Source organism: Phyllostomus discolor, chromosome 6 (assembly GCF_004126475.2).
Source record: "Phyllostomus discolor isolate MPI-MPIP mPhyDis1 chromosome 6, mPhyDis1.pri.v3, whole genome shotgun sequence".
Taxonomy (NCBI): Eukaryota; Metazoa; Chordata; class Mammalia; order Chiroptera; family Phyllostomidae; genus Phyllostomus; species Phyllostomus discolor.
In genome coordinates this window covers 18,540,602-18,564,091 of record NC_040908.2, presented here as the reverse complement: position 1 = coordinate 18,564,091, position 23,490 = coordinate 18,540,602, and the positions used below count along the sequence as shown (strand labels likewise).

At 41.2% G+C, this 23,490-nt stretch overlaps 1 protein-coding gene across 2 annotated transcripts in view; it reads right to left on the bottom strand.

Annotated features, from left to right (window-relative positions):
- TTC27 (tetratricopeptide repeat domain 27) overlaps positions 1-23,490 on the bottom strand; it is a 139,198-nt gene that overhangs the window by 79,276 nt on the left and 36,432 nt on the right. For both annotated transcript variants that reach the window (XM_028515689.2, XM_036027826.1), the window contains exon 9: positions 21,600-21,666. In XM_028515689.2, coding sequence (XP_028371490.1) covers positions 21,600-21,666 — 67 coding nt within the window. The remainder of the gene's footprint in view (positions 1-21,599; positions 21,667-23,490) is intronic.

Below are 23,490 nucleotides of genomic sequence, written 5' to 3'. Positions count from 1 at the left end.
GCTAACTCTAGCACTTGGTCTCCTGATCCACAGAACACGTTTATACTGCTTTTCAGCACTTTCTCAAAATGACCTGTGCTCATTTAAGTTGTGAGGATACGATTACCTCCAGGAAGTGGGTGACAGCACCCGAAACACTGGGGGAGTGGGTAAGAAGAGGACTCAGTGAATAACTTCAGGAGACTGCTGTGGTGAAGAGAGAGTGGAAGAGGAGGGGTAGGCAAAGAATACACAAGGGGGGATCCAAAGAACGGGGTCTCGCTGAGGCGTGTGTGCTCACGATGCACTGGAGCACCTACTCAGCACAAGGCCGTGTGCACGGAGCCCAAGGTCAGGGCAGCAGGCTCGACAGGCAAGCCCCAGCCCTCCCAGAGACTGCATTGTATGAATGCAGTGTCTAGCAGGTAGTCTTATTTTCCTGGAACTAACTCTGTGAACTAAAATATTTTAATTTCCTTGAAATATAGTTTATAAAATTAACACATAACCTTATCTTGTTAGCCTTTATTATTTAAATCTATAAATACAGTGAATTTACCAACATAAAAGGTGTATATGGCACTACAAATACCTAAAAAATAAAACAGAAGACAATAAAAACCTAATTCTTTAAAATGTGTATCACTACTTGGCCCAAGATTTTATTATAAAATATGATCTCAAGAACTTTCAAAAGAAAGAACTTGCTTCATTAAGTAAATCTGCAAATGGATTCTGCTACCTACAGTGGGTGGTATGGGTATTGCTGCCGTTTTTTCCTCCTCACTCATTAAAGGGACATCTGTCACCTCCTGGCACCAGGACAAAGAGCACTCAGGACAGGGCTCCGCAGAACAATGGGGAAGTCTCCACACCAGGCAGCGCTTGATTGGAATCCCAGCTCCACCAAGTGAGGTGATTAGCTGTGACCTCCCTGGGTCTCATGTTCCTCCTTGGTAAACAGGAACAGCCATTCGCATCTCTCACGGAGCTGTGAGGCTTAAAGATGAATTTGTGAAGCTTCTCAAAGCCTGCCAGGGTGCCCACGTAAAGCACAGGGGCCCCCTCCCAGGTCTCTCCTCCTATAATGCCTTCTCTCACCCTTCACAGGAAATCGCCATGCAGAGTGGGTGCGGGTGATGGCGCTGAAGTCCGATGGGGGCTCAGGACACGGCACTCCCAAAGTATGGCAGCCTGGCATCCTGAATGCTTTATGCTGAAGGAGCTTTAGGAAGCAGGAGCAGGAGGGTCACTCTGACCCCGCCCCTCGCCTTCTCCGCTGAAAAAGGTCAGAAAACGCTCCTGGGGAGGTGCCCTCTCTCTAACCTGAGGAAAGGCGCCCAACAGCGGGTCTCACTAAGATTCCCCCAGTTGGCTACACTTCCCTCCTCCTCTCCTGGGATGGCCCACTCTTCATCAAACCTCATGGAAAAGTGTTCAGGGCTAATTAGCTGTTTCCTCAGGTCTTCATTTCCTTACGCAGGCTCCCATGTATGCAAAATCAATATTAAATAAATAAGTGTGCTTTTTCTCCTGTTAATCTTTGTCAGTTTAAAGTTCAGACTCAGCCAGGGACCCTGCAAGGATGAAAGAAATCTTTTCCTCTCCTCCAGCTGCCAACTGCACTGATCACTTTACCAAAAAAGGCACTGTCAACATAAGAAACATTCAAACCTGTAAAGAATTTTGTGAGTTTATTTGAGCCAAACTGACAACTGCTGGAAAGCAAAGTTGAGAAAATGCCCCCCAAAATGGCAGTTTTGCACCTTCCTTTATACATTATAATCAAAAGAGAAGACGGAAGGGGGTTACATGAAATGCACTGGAGATAGATTAGGAAGGCGGGAGAAGGCAACAGACGGGGTGGGAGGGAACCTCCGGGATTGGATAAAAAAATGATAGACATACCTCTTTCACTAGGTGGGTACAGGACAGTTAACAGTCAAAAATCAACACAGTAACAATAATGATGCGGGGATCTGTGGTCTCCCTCTGCCACTGTGCCCATGCTTGAGGGGTGGGGTGGGGGGGTGGGGGCAGGAAATAACTCTGGCTGTTCCAAAGGTGTGTTACAGTGGATGCAATAACACAACAGACAGGCTCAGTTAAGGTAAAAATGGACATTTGTCAGGGAGGACTCGAGCCTAGGGCACGACTACCTGCCATTAGTTGCTTTTAGCTATTAAGTTTTAATTTCGGACCATCCGGGTTTGCAAGGCCGTCATGCATGCAGGCCTCCCCTGAGCTCGGCAGGCTTAGCACGTTCCTTCCACATAGCGGCACACGGGTCGGCTCCGGGCCTGTCCGAGTTACAGCCCAACTTTCAGAGGGTCCGCACACCACAGGGGGCCATATTTTCCCCAGAAAAACAGCAGTCAGACTGCTTTCTCTGCTGGCACGAGAACAAGAGTCTGCCTGGGACTTTCATGTGAAGGTCAAACAAAACATTCTCACTAAACACGGAAAGTAAAATGCAATCTGGCGAATAGACATTTGAAAAGCTTTAAAGAAGGAACCGACTGGATAATAACATCATTGAAGACTGCATGTGTCTTATACCCATTTGGCTGGGAGATATAAAGCGGGAAGCCTGAAAGGAGGTAACGGCAGATAGGCTGCATTTAACACGCCTTGTAAACGCTGCTGCTTACAAGGTAAGAATCAATCATGATGCAAGACAGTCGGTAAAGAAAAAGAAGACTAAATAGGAGAGATATGCTATAATGCTCTACTGACTTATAAAGAAAATTATATTAAAAAAAAATCCCCAGGCGAACAGTTGAGCAAGGAAACCCAGGGGAGAGAACACCAGCCCGGCTGCTCCCCGCTGTAGCCCGTCCACACGGACGGTGGCGCTGATCCAGAGTCTACCATGTGTGAGGGCTGCTACTCTTCACTCCACACAGCTTCAGACCTAAAAACGGGTGCCTTCCTCCTCCTGCTGGCTCAGTCTCACCCTTCAGGTCTCAGCTGCAATGCCAACTCCTCGGACAGCCTTTCCTGACCGCCTACCTTAGTGACTCCGTCTGTCCCCAGTGATTCTCTATCACAGCATCCAGTCTGGAATATTATTGGCCAGCCCTCTAAAGGAAGGAGGTTCTGATATACACAGGTGAACCCCAAAACACTGCACTAAGCAAAATAAGCCAGACATACAAGAACAACTATTTTATGATTCCAACTACATGTGGTACCTACAACAGTGACACTCACGGAAACAGAAAGCAGCGTGGTGGTTGCCAGAGGCTGGGGAGAAGGGAGAACGCGGGGATACTGTTCAATGAGGACAGTTTCCGTTTGGGATGATAAAAATGTTCTGGAGATGGATGGTGGTGATAATCGCACAACAATGTGGATGTCCTAAATGCCACTAAACTAAACACTTAAAAATTGTTAAAATGGGTCTTGGCTGGTGTGGCTCAATGGATTGAGGGCCAGCCTGCAAACCAAAAGGTCGCAGGTTCAATTCTCAGTCAGGGCACATGCCTGGGTTGTGGACTAGGTTCCAGGGAGAGGCATGTGAGAGGTAACCGATCAACGTCTCTCTCACACATTGATGTTTCTCTCCCTCTCTTTCTCCCTCCCCTCCCCTCTCTCTAAAAAGTAGACAAATAAAATGTTTAAAAATAATTGTTAAAATGGTAAATTTTATGTCATGTATATTTTACCACAATCAAAATAATAGCACATACATATTACAAAATCATTACTGGAAAAAACCTTCAAGGGACAGAGCAATCGTACAGTCGATTTTAGTTTTGTTCAAGACTTAAAACGGAAAACAGAAGATAAAAATATAAGCTGTGCCCAAACCAATATTTCATTATATTTTAAATCCACTAAGGATCTAGTGGTTTTTTGGATGCCACATCCTGTACATATATTCAGCACCTCCTAAATTTCAGAATTTGTTTCCCAAAGGCTGGGTTATATTAGCACATGAAAACATTCTGATATATTTCTACATAGTTAAATTAGGGTGAACACTTTATTTTTAATCCTCTCATCCTCTATTTTTCCCCAATCAATACATACTTACAAAGATGTAAAATATGTCATGTTTCTAATTCTGATCATTTACAATTTGTTCTCAATAATTCACTCGTTTTTCAAAAATACTCTGTAAATTTCTGAAAATGTTATGCTAGATTGGTCCTAAATAACAAATTACTAGAAGGTTGGTAACGGTTAACTTCTTGTTCTGAGAGAAATACAGTAAAACTACTCAATTGCAAAAGCCTCTATAACAGTGGCTCTCAGCCGGGCTCCTCCTCACCCACCCAGGGGAGCGAGCTGCCACGTCCCTGAAGGCACAGGGTGGGCCAGGTCACCCACCCACACATTCAGCTGTGACCACTCCACCCACGCTCCACTGCAGCACTCGGCCTGCCGGCACAGCGCTTAGCATCGCCCCCATGGAAGGGCATGAATGTTAGTTACCTTCAGGCCTAAAAATAGTCAAATACTTACATGAAGTTAATACATTAATACATCCACACTAGAAAGTAGAACAAATGTGGTCACAGTCTGAAAGAAATTATTTACTTTTACGGAAGAAATTCTAGTCTGGTTAAAATGTGCTGAGAAAAGGTGCTTTATCAACATTCCTTTTCTTAAAGACACTATTCTCTCAGAAGGACGAAAGAACCACCATTGCAATTTAGCTGAGCACGAATGTGAATGCCTTTCCACGTGTTTTTCAGTTTGATGAGGCAAAGAAACAGCTACCAGATCCAAGGTTTCTTCCAATTAAAGCACTATAGAGATATCTACAGAGATACACAGACAGATGCACACAACGAATTTTCACAAACTGAACGGATCTATGCAACCCGCACCAGATCAAAAGCAACAAGACCAGCACCCACTGGCCCCCCAGTTCTCTGTCTCGGTCAGCTTCCTGCCTCTCTGCACAGAGTAACCACTGTGCTGACTTCTAACACCATTGGTCACGGTGCATGATTTCCTACTTCATGCAAACGTAATCAGTACTCTTCTGCACCTGGCTTCTTTTGCTCAATATTGTGTTCGAAAGATTCATTCACTTAGTCACATATAGTTGTAGAATATTCATTTTATTGCTCCATAACATTCCATGCATAAATATACAATTTATTTTCCCATTATACTGCTAATGGGCACTTAGGTAGTTTTCAATTGGGGTCTATGAACATTCTAGATGTGCTACGAGACTGCACTATTCCGTGCACTCTGAGACGTGTTCTTTAGGTGAACAGGTACAGGCATTTCTGTTGGGTGTATACCTAGGGGTGAAACTGGTAGGTCACAGAGTGTGACTACATTCAGCTTTCACGGATACTGCCAATCTTCTAAAAGTTTATTCTACTTGACACTCTTATTAGAAACATTACAGATTTCTTGTTGCCTCCATCCTCGCAACCTTCAATGCTATTTTTTTTCTTGCATTTTAGCCATTCTGCTGGGTATGTAATACCATTCCATTATGGTTTTAATTTGCATTTCTCTAACGACTAATAAAGTTGAGCACCTTTTAATATGTTAATAACCATTTTAATGCCCCTTTAGTAAATGCCTCTTGAGTTCTTTGCCCATTTTTTTCTATTGGGTTGTCAGAATTTTTCTGGATAACTTGTAAGTAACCTTTATATTTTACGGACACAAGTCCTCCACCATTTTGCTGGAGGAGGGAACGTGTCATTTACTTACTCTCGTTTGGCAAACACTTAAATAACACACACAATGTGCTGACCCGGCCCTGGTCAGAGCACTTCACAAACACCGATGTGGCCTTTGAGATAAAGAAGTGCTAAATATTAATATAGTCCAGTTTATTTTTTGTTTTTGTTTTTTTTTATGGTTAGAGCTGTATTGTCCTGTTGGGCCTAAGGTCTCAAAGATGTTCTCCTATATTTCTCCTCTAAAAGCTTCACAGTTTTCACTTTTAAATACTCAATCTGGAATTGGTTTTTCCATATATAGTATACACTCATGGGTTAAGACAGCTTTCTCCCACATGGAAACAAATCACCGCGTTTACTGAAAAGCCCACCCAATCGCCACCGCACCGCAACGCCCACGCTGTCAGGACTGGGTGAGCCGTGTGTGTGTGGGTCTGTTTCTGGAACCTCCGTGTGTTCCACTGGTGGTCTGTATTTCCTACGTCAGGATGTCTCAACTCAGTGTTTCTCCGATTCTGAAGCACAAAGAATAACCTAGAAAGACTGTTAAAACACAGCTCCTCCGCCCCGACCCCAGAGACTCTGATTTAACGGGGCTGCAGTGGAGCCAGAACAATCCAGGTCTCTCGGGTTCCCGGGCGGTGCTGGGGCTGCCAGGCCAGGGCCACGGCGTGCGGAGCGCTGCGCCCTGGAGACAGGCCCCTCGCAGCACGTGCTGCCCCACGTGCCGGCACTCCGGTCCGGCCTCCGTCAGCCTGGCCAGCTATTCGTCCCTTGCATTTCCACAGGAACTTTAAAGTCAGCGTGAGGTCCACAAAACCAAACCACCACCACCGCCAAAAAGTCACACTGCTAAAATTTTGTTAGGGAACACTTTCATTATGTAGGTTAATTTCAGGAAACTGGGAAGCTTAAAATATCGAGTCCTCCATGCACACAGCATATCGCTTTAAGACAGGCCACCTGAGCGGACTCGAGTACTAGCAAAGGAACTGTGATGCTCCAACATCTGAGGAAACTGCCAAGTGCTCGAAAAGGCTGGTGAACACCACTCACCTTGCACTAAAAAGTAAACTGTAACACTATGACACACTGTGTGTGTGTGTATATATATATATGCATCATTTTATATATATAGCTAACAATTTCTAACTATATCTAACATAACCTGCATTCCCAGAAAAGTAGCAAAGAAAATTTTGTAACGTCATCAAAGAAGATCTGGGGTGTTGTTTCTATTAAAAACAAATTTCCTTTTCATTCTTATCACTGCACATTTCATACAGTCTTCTTCCAGAGGTCACTGGGGTGCTGTACGAGACAGACAGCCAGTCTGCCCTCTAAACGTGAAGGAGCTTCCAGATAGCTGCTTCCCACACATAAACCAAAGCCAGGAGCCAGCTCAGAGCTCTCCTGTGGGCGTGTGATCCCACGGCTGTTACACTGAAGCCACATCGGACGGTGCCCACCCAGGTCAGGCTGGCCTTACAAAGCAAGAAACAAAGAAATACTATAAAAAGAAGAACCACTCCCCCTTCTATTAATGTTCTATTTAAAAGATTATTCATTGTTAAAATCAGCACCAAATGAAAAACAGAATCAAATCAAATCAAATCAATACCAAATGACAATAAGTTTAAATTCCAAATTTACTCTATAAATTATTTCCCATGAAGTGGAACATCAGTCCCAATTCCCAGTCCTTGCTCTGTGGACCATTTAAAATCCGTCTCCAATCTAGTTTTCTGCAAGACTCACTACTACCCCAGCGAATCGCCCGATCCAGGTAAGCGAGCCCAGGACAGCTCCCTCCTCCCCATCTCCTCCCTGTCTTTGCTCCTGCCACCGCTCTATCCAGCCCCATCTGTCTCCAGGCCGACTCCAATCCCTGCATGGTGAACAAAGACTTCTTTGGCTGCTCCTTCCTAAACATGTTCTTCTTTTCTGAACAGTTAAGGGATTTATGTATCTGTGCTAGCGATCTGCAGTTTAAACCGCCTGGTATTGCTAATTACATTACCATAAGTGTATCTGATCTTGGCGAAACTAAAAATTTCATGAGGGCAAGTCCTATGCTTTATACCTTTATTTCTCCCATCACATCTAGTAGTATGCTTGGCAAATCCTGTGACTCTGGATCTCCTGCTAGTACAACGCTTTCAAAGCTCTTTTCAATGCTCTGCAAATTTTCATATAGTAACAGAAAGCAGACACCAGAGAGGTCAAGCTGTTGGTCATTTGCTGCCTCAAAACAGAAAGATCAGCATTCCGGAGGTGCCAGTTCATCAGTGCAACCTGAGGCGCCCCTCACGCTGGCATGAAAAGCAGACTTATTGAAAACATGTAAATTATTTTCAAACTGAATGTTTCATTCTTTAGCACGCTGTTAATTCATAATGTCAAAAAGCCTAAGAGATTTAGCTTTGATGACAGCCAAAAGCAGAAGTACACCTCAGTGTATGGTTGCCTCTCACACACTCCCTACTGGGGACCTGGCTGGAAACCCAGGCATGTGCTCTGACTGAGAATCGAACCAGTGACCCTTTGGTCCGCAGGCCAGTGCTCAATGTACTGAGCCACACCAGCCAAGGCTCAGACGCCTCAGTGTTAAATGTGTTACCATCCTAGCTAGAAGGCCTATATATTTCTCTTATCTGGGGACTGTATGCCCCACTAAGGGGCTTTTCTTACTTAAGGTTTCTTCCCTTTACCTTTTATTAATGTTTTCCATCATCACTGATTCTGCTTCTCACCAGCCTAATGAAATACAATGAGATTCATTTAAAAGTAAAATGTATGCAATGAAATCAGTACTGTTTAATCTTTAAAACTGTTTCTCAAATAACATTTAAATGATCTTGCTATTGCTCAAAATAGTTTTTAGATTTTATGTATTATTGATAATATAGAAGATTAGAAGTACCTAAAATCTAAGTTATAAATTATAATAACAAATGCCTATGAATATGGGACTTTTTAAAAATTTAATTATTTATTCTTAGATAGAGGGGAAGGGAGGGAAAAAAAGAGGGAGAGAAACATTGACATGCAAGAGATACATTGATTGGTGGTCTCTCCCATACCCCCAGCTGAGGACCTGGCTGGAAACCCAAGCATGTGCCCTGACTGGGAATTGAACCAGCAACCCTTTGGTTCACAGGCCCATGCTCAATCCACTGAGCTACATAAGTCAGGGCATATCAAATATTCTTGTGCCTGTCTACTGATGCAGATGTAAGAGTTTCTTAGGTATACTTCTATGACTGCAATTTCTGGAATACCTGTTATATACAACTTGGTGTTTTAAACCATCTCTCTGATATGGATAAGCACGGGTTACATTTTTCTGTAATAATTTCAAATTATTTCTAGAAGTTGTATTTTCTCTCCTAAATCATAAAAGTCTAATAACTAATGGAAGTCGTTCAGACCTTTGCAATTACACCCTGTATTTTTCAAATGTCCCACACACAGCTGTTCTATATTAGGAATCAGAAAACTGCAACTTGTCCTTTGTCTGTTGTTTGGTGTCTCTGTTGACTTGCCATCGCAGTGGCTTGCCTCTCTTCTGTCTGTCCATCTTTAGTCGTGAGTTCACTGCTCAGTTTTAATTTGGGATTAGAGATGTCTGAGAGAGAGAGAGAAAGAGAGAGAGAGAGAGAGGGAGGGAGAGGGAGAGGGAGAGAGAAGGAGAGGGAAGGAGAGAGAAAGAGAGGTTTCTGCAGCCACAGCCAGGCAGCACCATGAATTCAGGGTCAGCTCACCATCCCGAGGGTCAAGGTCAGGGGAAGGCTCTGAAGCACCATTGCCACAGCTAACTCCGTCCTTCACAGCTGCCTACCCAGACCCCAGCTGCCTGCCCTCACTTCTGGCCCCAAGCCCAGCTGCTGATTTCTCTTCACGTCTGTGCACACACACGTGTACTTCAGTCAGGTGGGAAGACTCCTTAGATGCCTCCTTGACTTCTTGGGAGACCAGCACGGTCTGAAGCAGCACTCTCTCCAGGGTTTAACTATCCTGCAGCCGGAGGGCTCCCAGAGCACCTTATCTGCCATACCGGCAGAAGCAGAAGCCTCTGATCTCTCGCCCTTGTCTTCCCTTTCTTTCTTTTAAGCTGTGCCATTAGGTTTATTTCATAACTCCTCCCTATTTCCTTTGCCACTGAAGACAATGTGGGGCAAGACATGAGGCTGAAACCCAGTGAGATGCCGCAGGCAGACCGAAGTTCACAGTGCCGGAGCACATCCCAGACAGCCCGCTCACAGCGTCAGCCCAAGTAGCACGGCCACCCGGCCACAGGGCAGTGATGGGCTTCTCTCATTTTCTACACAGTTTTGTGCTAGAGGTTTTTTCCTTTAATTTTTTGTTTTCAAATTTAATTTTTCTTTCAGAAAAGCTGTAATACAAAAAATCCCTGTATATATATCCTTTACCCATTTGTTAAAACCTTACCATACAACCAATAGTTTAACATTCAGGCCTGATATAGAGTCTACTAAAAATGGCATTGACAGATTTAAAATAATTATACTAATTAGCTATTTTTATATCTATTAATACAAAAAGCTGCTTGAAATCACATATTAATACCTCGCTTAATTTTAGATGTCAATGACCTATGCTCTTGTATGCACAAGTGTCCTGACCTGCGAACTCCTAAGATTTTACCTTCATCCCAGCTATCCTTCTGTTCATTGTGTGTGTTGACTCCTAATCACGAGGGAGAAAAATTCAACAAACGTTTTAATGTCAATAACCTGTGTTAGATGCTCAGGGTCAAAAGTAACCCCACCTAGAGCTCTACACAGTATATTCCTCCACTTAAATGTTGGAGTTTCTCTTGAACACAGGTGTCCAAAAATATTTGGTAAAAACTAGCCTGATTTTGCCTTAAAAGGGAATCTACTTCATACCGAATGTGGAGACCAAGCAACTTCCTATTGGGAATTTGTTCTTCTGCAACACATTCTTTCCACTTAATACATTAGGTGGGTTGGGTATTTTGTGCTCTGCTTCTGGAATTGATGACATGGACAAATCTACACTGGAACCGAAACTGACTGTGATAAACTAACCAATCTTACATACGATAGCTCTAAATAGTACATATGCATTTCCCCCTTGAGGACATTCTTAGTGACTTTACTGAAATATGATACATATAATAAAATAAAACCATATTTAGTGTGGTGTTTGATCTGTTTTGACAAAGGTATACACCCATTCAACCACCCTGAAATCAAGATATACAAAATTTCCATCGACCTGTCATGTTCCCTTGCTCCCCTCTGCCATCAACACGTGACCGATGCTCGGTCATTATGATTTCCTTTTGCCGATTTTAGAATTCCAGTGAAGTGAAATCATACAATCTGGCTTCTGTAACTCAGAGTCAGGTTTTTCAGACACACCCACCCTGTTACACATATGAGTGCTTCATTTCTCTTTACTGCTGAGAACCGTTTCTTTAGATGAGTACGGGGCAGTTTCTCCTTTGCTGTTGACGGATGGGTGGGTGGGGCGTTTCCAGATCTAAACTGTTACGGACTGAGCAGCTGTGAACACCGGTGTGTGAGTCTGACAGATAAACACCCAGAGGTGGAACAGATGATTAACTCTGTTCCAAAGTGGTATTGCCATTTCACATTACATTCACAGTGTATGAGCCTTCCAGAGTGGGATCTGGTGGTTTTGATTTGCATTTTCCCAACGATTAATGCTATTAAGCATTTTTCATGCTCTTGAGCGTCTGTTCAAATCATTTGTCCATTTTTAATTGGTTTGTTTGCCCTATTATTATTGAGTTGGAAACAGTATTTATTCTGGATACAAGTCCTTTATAATATATATGTGCTGTAAATATTTTCTCCTACTCTGTGTCTGGTCTATTCATTTTCTTAATAATGTTCTTCAAAGAGCAGAAGGTTTTAATTTTAACAAAGTCCAATTTATCTTTTCATCCAATTTTTCTTTTATGGTTCATGCACTTAGTATCCTAGTTAAAAACTGTTCATTACGCCAATGTTACAACAATTTTACTTTATGAAAACATGAGAAAATTGTTACAACATTGGGGTCAATGACTTAGGTTAATGGTTGACTTTTATATATAAATTTCCTTTGTGATTTCTTCATTGATCCATGGACAAAGTATGTTGTTTAATTATTTGGTTTCTAAATATTTTGAGATTTTCTAGATCCTTAACAGTTATTTATCTCAAATTTAATTCTGTTATAGAAAGAGAATATACTCATTATGATGTTAACTTTTTATCCATTTAGACTTGTTTTACTGGCCCAGTACATGGTCTTGCTGAACATGTATACTTGCAAAGAAATATACGAGGGGGAACCAAAAAATACCGGAATTATCTTCTGAAGGGCGGGCCCTTTGTAGTACAGGCTTCCCTCACTAGATGAGTGTTCCAGAAACCCACCTGTATCAGTGTGCCAACTGGTGTTATTGTGAGAGGCTGCATTTGGCTTCGGTAATTTTTTTTTAAGACTTTTTCAAAGCATTTGCCCATTTCATGGTGGGTGATTTACGAATGCACCTGCCCACACCACACTGAGTGTTCAGCAGTTTCTGACAAAAAAACAGCATCGACCCCTGTGCCCCACCCTCCCTATTCACTCCACCTCAACCTGAGCAACTTTTGTTTTCCTGGATGAAAAAAGCCTTCAAAGGGAAATGTTTCACCAATGTGGAAAAGGTGAGACAAAAAACAGCAGAAGCACTAAAAGGCATCAAAATCAAAGAGTTCAGTGACTATTTGAACAGTGGAAAAACCAGGCTGACAGGTGTAGTGCATCAAGTGGAGAGGACTTTGAAGGTGAGTAAAGTTTAAACATGTAAGAATAAACACACAGTCTTTCATAAATAAATCCCATTTTTTTAGTTGCCCCTTGCATTCAAACAACAATTGGCCCTCCATATCCAGAGGTTCCACATCTGCGGATTCAACCAACCATGAATTGAAAAAAAAATTCCAAACAAAATGCTACGTTGTTGCTGGCTTGTAACATGCAGTTAGGCCTGTGAGGGCTGTGTCTGTGCCGATCACTTACAGACAGATTTCTCTTGTCACTTGCCCTACACAATACAGTACCACAACTACTTGTATGGCATTTACACTCTACTAGGTTGTACAGGTAATGTGGAAACGATTTAAAGCACACAAGAAGGTATGTGCAAGTTATATGACAATACTACTTAATATTACACAGGGGACTAGGGCGCCTGCGGATGTTGGTGCCCACAGAGGGTCCTGGAACCAAGCCCCGGCAGACACCCAGGGATGGCTGTGTCAGGAGGGCACTGTAATGTGAGTGCCAATTAGGTCAAGGGGCCGGAGAGCCCTGTACAAGCTGTCACTGAATTTACTCGCTGTTTTTGTCTCGTCCTATCTGTTGCTGAGAGGAGTGTTAACATCTCCTACTACGACTACGGCACTGTCTGTTTCTCACTCTCATTCTGCCAGTCTGGGCTTCGATTTCTGTGTAGCTATCATTGGGCACATCGCATTCATGGTTGTTATGGTAAATTTTCTCTTTATTGTTATGAAAATAGCCCCGTCTCTGGAAATATTCTTTGTAATGAGGTCCATTTTATCTAATATTAATGTAGCATATACAAACTTTTTATACTTAATGTTTACACAGGATATTTTCTGTTCATCTATTTTCAACTTGAATGTTTTTATTCAAAGTGCTTTTCTTAGAAAGAGCATACAGTTGTGTCACATTTTTCCATTCTGATAATCTTTGACTTTTATTTGGAGTATTTACCCTTTAGCATTCAGTATAATTATAGATCTGGTTGCATTTGTTTGTTGTTCCATTGCAGCGCCTTTCCTGCCTTCTTTCTGGGTTATCTGAAAATATTTCAGGTTGCCTTTTTAACTTGGTAGATTTTTAACTGGATGCCTTTGCATTTTTAAGCAGTTGCTCTAGCATGACAATGTCTTTACCTGTTACGATCTACCTAGAATGACAGTGTGTGTCCTTCACATGCAATGTAGAAACCTCCCAGTCCTGTATGTCCCCTGATCCACCCCTGTATGTTTTCTTCGCAGTATGGAAAATACCAAAAGATAAATTTATAATCTGTTTTGAATAGAAATATGTATTTTAAAGACATAGTAAGAAAAACGATGCTCTTGTACATTCATCCAGATATTTACCATTTCAGATGTTCTTTATGTCAAACTGAACACCTGAGTTTCTATATTGGATTATTCTCTTCAGCCTAAAGAATTTCCTGTAACGTTTTTATGGTACAGGACTGCTGACGACAAATGTCTTAGTTTTCTTTCATCTGAAAATATCTTCATTTGGTCATAATTGCTGAAGGAAATTTTACTAAATATAGCAGTAGAATTCCGGGGTGATACCTGTTTCTCTCAGCCCTTTAAAAATGCTGTGCCACCATCTGCCGTCCTCCATGGTCCCAGGGGAAGCTGGACACATATGAATCACTGTTTCCGTTTAATGTCATTTTTCTTCTTCATTTCAAGACATTTCCTGTTTCATCTTCACAAGGTTGACTATGACGTACTTAGGCATGGTTTTCTCTGCCTAGCTCTCTCATGCTCTTGAATCCGTAAATACAGGCGTATCTTGTTTTATTTCACTAAGCTTTACTGCACTTCACAGATGTTGCCTTTTTTTTTTTTTTAAACAAACTGAAGGCAAAATGCTCCATCAGCAAAAAGATCATAACTCACTTGATTGTGCTGCTCGCTTTGCTGCAGAGCTCTGGAACCACAGCCCAGCATCTCTGAGGGTTGCCTGCATATGACCTTCACACATTTTGGGAAAGTTTTAGCCATTATTTCTTCAAATATTTTTTCTGCCCTATTCTCTCCTTTTGGCACTCCAGTTACCTGTGTGTTAGGCATCTGAGACTGTCCCACATGTCCAGGAGATCTTGCTGGTTATTTTTTATCTTTTTCTGTCTCTGTTCTTCAGACTAGTTTCTATTGATTTAAGTTCTCTCTTCCTTATGTCATCTTCACTCAATAGTTCATCTCATCCAGAGAATTTTTTATTTCACACGTGTTCAGTTTTAAGATTTCCGTGTGGTTCTATTTTTTTTATAGTTTCTATTTTTTCCCTACATGTTCCTCTCTTTGCGGCTTCACAAGCATTTTCCCTTTATGTCACAGAGTCCAATTAAAGGAGCTTTCCCCCTTTAATCCTTGTCTGCTAATTCTGAACATCCAGGTCAGCTGCAGTCAGTCTCCATCGGTTGTCTTTTCTCTTGTAAATGGCTCTGAATGGTACCCCACATACTGTGAGCATTATGTTATTGAGTGTGATGTTGGTTATATTGTTCCAAAGTGTCAAGCTCTCACGTTTTAGCACATAACTGGATTTGGCCAAACCTGCAATGCACAGGCCACTCTAACCTCATCTGAGTCCCTTCATCCTCAGCTGAGCTACTCGGTGAGTGCCCTGCACACGTGTAGCTCGGGGTCGACCCAAACTTCAGCAAAATTTATATATAGGACCTAAGAATCCTCATCTACGACTCTCTCCTTTATGAAATGCCCCCCTCACATTCCAACAGCCATCGTAGCCCCAAACTCTGTCCTTAAACTTGCAGAACTGCTGTTAGAGTTTTAGTTGCCTTGCTCTTACGATACTGACATTCAGCCACAGGACAGAAACAACGAAAACAGGAGGATCACCCAATGTCAGTCCCATTTTCCTAGCAAAAAATCATCTCCAGAATCATTCTGCCTTTGGTGCTGAGTGTCACCAGGTAGTTGATGTTTTGCTTTTCTCTATTTTGTCCATAGTTTATCATTTTTATCTGATGAAAGATAGTTCCAATTAGAGCTTATTTGGCCATCACATAAGCAGAAAGTCTCCAAGTAAATTTTAAAATCAGATTCTCAGTTTCTGCAAAAAAAAAAAAAGAAGTGCCCACTGGGATCATGACTGCTATTTGATTCAACTCACAGCTCAGTTTTGGCAGCTTTGTCAAGTCAACGACAATAAATACGCATTCCAATCCGTGAACTTGGTGAATCTCGCGTATATTTAGATCTTTAATTTCGCTCAACATTATTTGTCATTTTTGGTATACAGGTCCTATACTTTAATTAAATTTATCACTAAATAGTTCATACTGTATCCTATCATAAGTGGTTTTAAAATGTCTTTCCCAATTACTCATTCCTAATGACCATATGAACGTGACTTTTTAATAGTGACCTTGTACTCTCAGGCCTTGCTTATTAGTTCTAGCCACTTTCATGTCAATTCTTTATGGTTTCCTATATGTAATGTACAATTATTATCTAGGCATAATAAGTTTATATATTCCTTTCTAATCTGAATACCTTTTATATCTTCTTTATGTCTCTCTGTAATCACTGGAATTTCCGGTTAAATAGAGAACAGAAGTGCCTTTTTCCTGATCTTAGGGGAGGAAAGACTGTTTTTCATAAATCATAATTTTAGCTATGGATTTTTCCATAGATGCCCTTTATCAGGCTGATAACCCCTTCTATTCCTAGTTCACTAGAGTTTTTGTAATAAAAGTATGATGAATTTTTCCAGATGCTTTTCTATCTCTACTGAGATAATCATGTGGCTCTTCTTTACTATACTAAGAAGATGAATTGCATTGATTGTTTCATGTTAAACTAGTTGTGCGTTCCTGAGATGAATATACTTGGCCATGATTTATTACCCTTTTCATATATTTGTTTCACATAGTCTGCTCGGTTTTGCAGTTGTTTATATTCTGAGTTCAGATCCAGTACCAGTCACTCCAACGTGACTGAAACTAAACCCACAAGTAAGTGTTAACCTTAAGCCATGGTAACTGTGCAGAAAGAAGTAGCAGTTACCCAAGTAGACGGTGGTAAAGGAACAACCTTGGAAGATCCCACAAATCCTATTACTGATTCTGTCTATTCCTGAAAAGAATATGTAACAAGTAGCTCCATTCAACTCATCAAAAAATATTTATCGAGCTTCTGCTAGTAACAATGAACCTACAAACTGATATAAGAAATTAAATACACCAATCACCTGCTTTTTTAAAGGTTTGCAAGTTATAACCCAGAGATAACTACAAGGTTCATTATTAACGAATGCCTATTAAATTAAAATGCACAGAGTAACATTTTGGGAAACAAGTATTCAAACCACAAAGAAATTCAAAATTCTGACCTATCCAGCTTAATATATTCTAGAACATGTCATCATGTAATGCTAACACAATCAGAAGTATTGTGTCTACCCCACCAAGTTACACCACTGCCCTGACCACTGTGGTTCAGCTGGTTGGGTATCGCCCTGCAAAGAAAGGTTGTGGGTTCGATTCCCGGTCAGAGCACTCGCCTGGGTTGCAGGTCCAGTCCCCAGATGGGGCACATGCAAGAGGCAACTAGTCAATGTTACTCTCACAGCAATGTTTCTCTCCCTGTCTTTCTCCCTCCCTTCTCCTCTAAAAAATAAATAAAATCCTTTAAAAGTGAAGTTATACTGCCTATCTTTAAAAATTAAAAGTAGGAAATGAGCATGATCTGTAAGAAAAATAGATGATCGTTTTAATCTGTAAGAGTGGTTAGCAAACTATTTTATGTTCATAAATAAGAGTTATTAAATAGCTTTAGATTTAATAGCAGAGAGAGAAAATGCATACAATATAATGTGTAACTTCCAAAGTCTTTCCCCTTTTTTCCTTTACGGAGACCCTGGGGATTCAGGCAGACAGACAGTCAGAAGGCGGGTTGCCAATTCAATTCACACTTAAGCAAAACCTGTGCCAATTAAAACTGAAACACCTGTCTGAATTAACAAAACTGTTCTCATTTTCAACAATGAAAGGAAATTAAAAGCATTACTTGAATGTCACTGACTTGGCTATTCTGAAAGGAAATAACGTAGATAACATAGCTAATTTTAAATTATCAAGGCGATACAACGTAAGAGCTCTCTAAAACAGTATGGGCTATTTTTACAATGAGTCATTCAGTTTTCCTGAAACAAGCGGATATAATATCTCAGGAATAGCACTCCACAGCGACAACTTAAAGAAAAATAAAGTATTCCTTTTAGGACGAGCTTCTGACCTTGCTGAATAAAAAAAACATTTTCCCTAAACATTTCACATATATTTCAAAATGCTGCACTAACATGAAAACACTGGCAAAATGTCTCCAAAATTTAAAAAAAAAAAACACCATCACTTTAATAAATTTTAGGACAGTACATTAGAAGTGAATGAAATTCAGGACCAATAAGCCACTCACTTGTTTACTCAATAAATATTTACCAAATGTCCAATAACCAAGGTCCTATCCCTGCAAAGCTCACATTCTCTGGTGAGAGTATGGGGACGTCTGCTGTATTTGCTCTTCTGTCAGCAAAGGGAGACACCTCACAATCTCAGGAGCTCACAGCCCGGGTCCCGGCCGCCCACGCTGCTGCAGAGCAGGGAAAGGATGCCCAGTGAGAAACGGTGTGCTACTTCTTTCCTCTCTGCTCCCGCCTCTCCCACTTCTACAGCCAATTCCTAACGGGTCTTGCCCACTTAAAAAGTTCTATTCCTTTCAACAGAAACACTCCCTTACAAACCAGTGACCGGATGGCCTGGCTCATCACTGAATGCTGTGGCTGTACTGGCCTCTACCTTCTGGAAGCACTTTCACACCCATTCTGCAATCTGATCCTCAAAACAGTGTTCCGGGAGGAGAACGTCAGTCCTTCCCCCATCTCACAGAAGCGAAAAATGAAACAAGTGCTCATCCTTACCGCTGGGTACGGGCACACTAGGGAGTCAGTAGGTTAAAGTAGGGCACCTAAACTCTGGAACTAAGAGGAGTAATGCAGCACAAAGCTGTAGGACAGAAGTAAATTCTGTTGCAGGATTTTGTATACAGGGTGGGGCAAAAGTAGGTTTACAATATAAGTACGCAAAACAGAGTTTATTCTTGTACTGTTATCTATTCATTGTTGTATTATATTCCACACGAACAACTGCAAACCCACTTTTGTCCCATCCTGCATTTCATTCCTTCTCTTAGTCTGCATACACTTAGTAAACAACAAGTATTAGTAACGTATTGAATTATTGTACCAGTCCTTGTAGAAGACCCAGAGAAGAACAGAGCTCATTCCCTAAAACTGGGAGTTTATGGTCTTACGGGGCAGATAAGACACATACATAAATAGTTATACCTAAGCCCCAATATGATTCTTGTTAAAAGAGAAACACATACAAAGTTCAAGAATTCAAAAGTGGGGCAGCACCTAGAAGTGTTCCTCTTGCCTCAAATACTCTTGGAGTTATAAATAGTGGGTTACAAATAAAGAATATTTATATACAGGATATATAGTTTTCAAGATATAAACTTTAATGAAATTCTTCATTAAAACCAGGAGCCACTTCTAACTCATCCAGTTCAGTATCACGTACAAAGTGTCCAACCCGTGGCCCACGGGCCACATGCAGCCCAGGAAGGCTATGAATGCAGCCCAACGCAAAACTGTAAATTTACTTAAAACCTTTTTTTTGCTCATCAGTTTTTGTTAGTGTTTGTGTACTTAATGTGTGGCCCAAGACTACTCTTCTTCTCCCAGGGACACCAAAAGGTTGGACACCCCTGGTTAGAAGAAGGACTAACAGATCAAAGGAAGAGTTGACGAGGGCTGGTTTGGGGTTTTCTAGTATATTCTGTATGCTTCCTTTAGGACTAAAAGAAGAATGGGGTGGTATAGGGCCCCAAGTAGGCATGGGCCACTAGAAACTCTCCTCACACGTAAGCTCCTGCCCCACTTCGTACCAGTCAAAGACTACTCGGGGCAACAAACTCATCTCTTTGGAAGAGGTCGGCCTAGCGCTATGAAGCACAGTCAGCGAACAGCTTTCCTCCAAAAAGAGATCAGCCTCAGGTCAGTTCTGATTTGGGAAAGCGGGGGAGGAGGAGAGAGAGCAAAAAAATGATGTTTTATGAAATCCTGGGAGGGAAGGCATGAAAGTGAATTTATGATCTTCACTGCAAGCCAGGAGGGATAAGTTAACCTGCACCAGAAGTTACAGGAGTTAGTTTCTTCAGAAGGACCTCCCAATTTAGATGAACAAGAATGGGAAAAGAAATTTAAAAAGAGGAAAAGCATGAGAAAGGAAGTAGAAAAAGAAAGGTTTAAAAAGAAGAAATATAACCTCTTCCATAATAAAAGCTAAAAATTACCTGTTTGAATGTGAGCAGAGTACGTTAGTGTCTTTTCGGGACAACTGTGGAAAATCAATACACAATGAACTGCTTATGAGACCCGACCCAGGAGGATGCAGCTACGGACCGTCCTCCCCAGGAGAGGCCGGCAAGAACACCTCCTGCCTAGGCTACATCCCGTTCACCTCAGTCATCAGAAAACCAAAGCGTCCTGGCCACCATCTGTGTTCTAAACACTTGCCCCCATCCAGCTCTGGATGTCCCCACACCGACTCAAGCTCCCCACCCTTCCTGAGCCCCGCCTCCTCCCCTGTGCCCCACCTCATGCAGACTGAGGTCAGCGGCACCTTCCCACTGAGGTCTTCCCTGCCACCGGGCCTAACACGGTTGTCCCCGCCCATTCTTACTCCCTACCCTGTGTTCCATTCTCCTGCTCACTTCTCTGTATTTCCCTCGTTGTCTGCCGTGTGCTCACAATGGCTCCACAAGGATGTGCACTGATGTAAAAACTCCGAGAGGGAAAGACTATTTCCTGCCGTCTCCCCAATAACCAGCACAATCCCCGATACATATTAAGTATTCAATAAATATTACCTGCGTAAATGCATGAGGAGTACATAATAATTTTTAATATATCTTTTTTAAAAGTTTGTAATGTGTTACTTGTCAAATTCCTGATAGCATATGTAACGAATAAATAAGGACATTTTCACATAAAACCTAAACACAGACGTGCTATCATGATAAACCAAAGGTTTCTAAGAACTGGAAAAATAAAAACGGCACCCACAGAACCCGAAGGATTAATGTCCAACCAGCTCCAAAATGACATGAAGAAAACATCAACTTGCAACATTTATATTACAGTACAAAGTAAGCAAGCTTTTCTTTCTATCAGATAAGAGTACTTTATTTTTGCCTTATCTGAAAGAAAAACAAAGGAATAAAACATCAGAATTCTAACTTGAGTCCCAACCACAGTATAAAAATGCCTTTGAAAGAAATGACGTATCTTAAGCAACTCACGTTCATCAAAGACGGGCTGGAAAGACACTGACTGACCCCTGACCTGTGACTTTTCTCTCTCTGGAAAGCTTTCTCTGATCTCAAATCCTCAGACATCTATTACTCTGCCTCCCCTTTTCAGTGCCATTCTCTCCAACTGTGTTCTTTGTCAGCTTCATTTTCTCACAGCCCATTCCCTCCTTCATTCTCGGGAATGACCACCCAGGTATTCCACCCAAACTGTCCTTACAGGTGAGCAGCGCACTGCTGACCGTCGAAGCCCGCAGCCCTTCCCTGGCCTGCTCCGTGCTGTCTCTCACGCTCTCGGCACCACCTCCGTCCCCAGCCTCCATAGCCCGTGCTCCCCTCGCGCCCTGAAGTTCTCTACTCATCACACCCACGTAGGCATCACCCTCGGTCTTACAGAAGGGCTGTGCACTAGAGTGGCTGTGGAGTGAAGGTTCAAACTTCTGTTCTGTGTCTTCGTTTAATCCTGAACCTTTACTGAGCACCTGTTCTGTGCGACGCTCTGGGAACAAACAATGAACAAGAAACATTTGGTCACTGCCCTCAAATCTACGCAAGCACAAAAAAATACTTATGTTCAAATCAGCAGCAAGATAGATGCCAATTTTTTTGTTCCTTTAATCTCCTTCAGCGGTAGTGTTTCAACGTGAGCAATCTGAGGCAAGAATATACCAGAGGCACAATAATCTGTAAGAATGGAAGTGAAAATGGAAATAAAGAAGACATTACTCACCGAAGTAAATGCCAGCAGCTCCTCTTCAGTTAACTTATGCACTGGATTATTCTTCTGCAAATTGGTGCTTTAAATAAAAAATATACATATAAGTTACTTCTAAAATCCATGTTATATCTAATGAAATATAATTGTTTAAAGAATTTATTTATTTTTAAAGAGATGAGAATGGAGGGAGAGAAACACTGATATGTGAGAGATACACCAACTCATTGCCTCTCACACACCCGCATCCAGGGACCTGGCCCACAACTCAGGCATGTGCCATGACTAGGAATCGAACCGGCAGCCCTTTGATTTGCAGGCTGGTGCCCAATTCACTGAGTCACACCAGCCAGGGCTAATAAAATATAATTTTTGAAAGGCAAAGTATACTTATTTCATATGTTTGAAGGCGCATATTTTAATATTACTATATTACATACAAATGTAGATAGTAGTTTGCCAAAGATAAGTAGAGAAAGTAATAAAATGCTGACAAAATGGGTTTGGTGTATTAAATGTCAATATAATTTATTATACTAGGAAAAAAATCCAATCCACAAAGAAAATGAAAACTATTAATATGGTATCAACTCCCATTTATTAAACTCATGCCAAAAAATGAAAATATTACAGTAACAATTTGGCAACTTCCTAATTTTTGCCTAAGAGGCAGAACAATGGGAATTCTTAGATCATGCTGACCCAAGTATGATTTAGTAGCATAATTTGGGAAAACAATTTAGCACTATCCTGTAAAATGAACATTCATGTGGCCTAAACTCAGTAATTCCATCTTAGGTGTTAGAGCCCAGAGAAATCCTTGAACAAACATAGCACAAATATTCATATTAATATTGAAAGTAATAGAAAAAATCTGTTAATACCCAAATGTCCAAAGGAGACTAATAACTTGTGAAACAGTCATCAAAGGGAATGCTATACTACAAAGTAAACCACAACTACACATAAAACATGAATAAATCGGGGGCTGGGGGAGGTAGAAAGGGTTGAAGGGGGAATAAAAGGTGATGGAAGGAGACCTGACTTTGGGTGGTGAACAAAATACAATATACAGACGATGCATCAGAATGTACACCAGAAACCTATGTAATTTTATTAACCAATGTCACCCCAATACATTTAGTTTTTTAAGAGAAAATAAACCATGAATGAATCATAGATGCACAATAATGGTGGAAAAAAGCAAATCACAGAAGACTACATAGAGTAAGACGCCACTTTTATAAATCTCAAAAAGAAACAAAATGAAGCAGTTGACTTTATGAGTTATTTGTATATTTTGGATATTAACACCTTGTCCAAGCTGTTGTTTGCAAATTATCTACCATTCAGTCGGTTGCATTTTTTGTTTTGTTGTAGGTTTCTTTTGCTGTGCAGAAGCTTTTTAGTTTGATATAGTCCCATTCATTTGTTTTTGCCACAACTGGCTTCAGAGATGTAAAAAAGTATGAGTAAATATATTTTTCTGAAAAGGCAAGAAAATGACAAACACAAAACTCATGCCAGCAGCTAAGGAAAGGCGGGAGAGGGAGCCCGGCAGGAAACACAAGCTGGGCTAATGGTGTCTGTGATCGTCTAGTTCTTAAACTGCGCAGTGGATTCACCTTATTATTGCACTCCAGTTGTACACGTAAACTTACATTTAATACTATATACACTATTTTGTATGTAAATACTAGTAAGAATGAAAAGAAAATACCACTCCACAAAAACAGTACCACTTCCTTATATTTTTCAATATTGTTTGGGGATTTTATAATGAGTGTAAATTATTTCTATAATAATTTTTCAATGAACTTATTTTTATTGTTGGTAAGAAAAAAAATGAACGGGGAAGAATTATGAAATCATTTTGCTTAAAACATACAATAAATATACACTCACA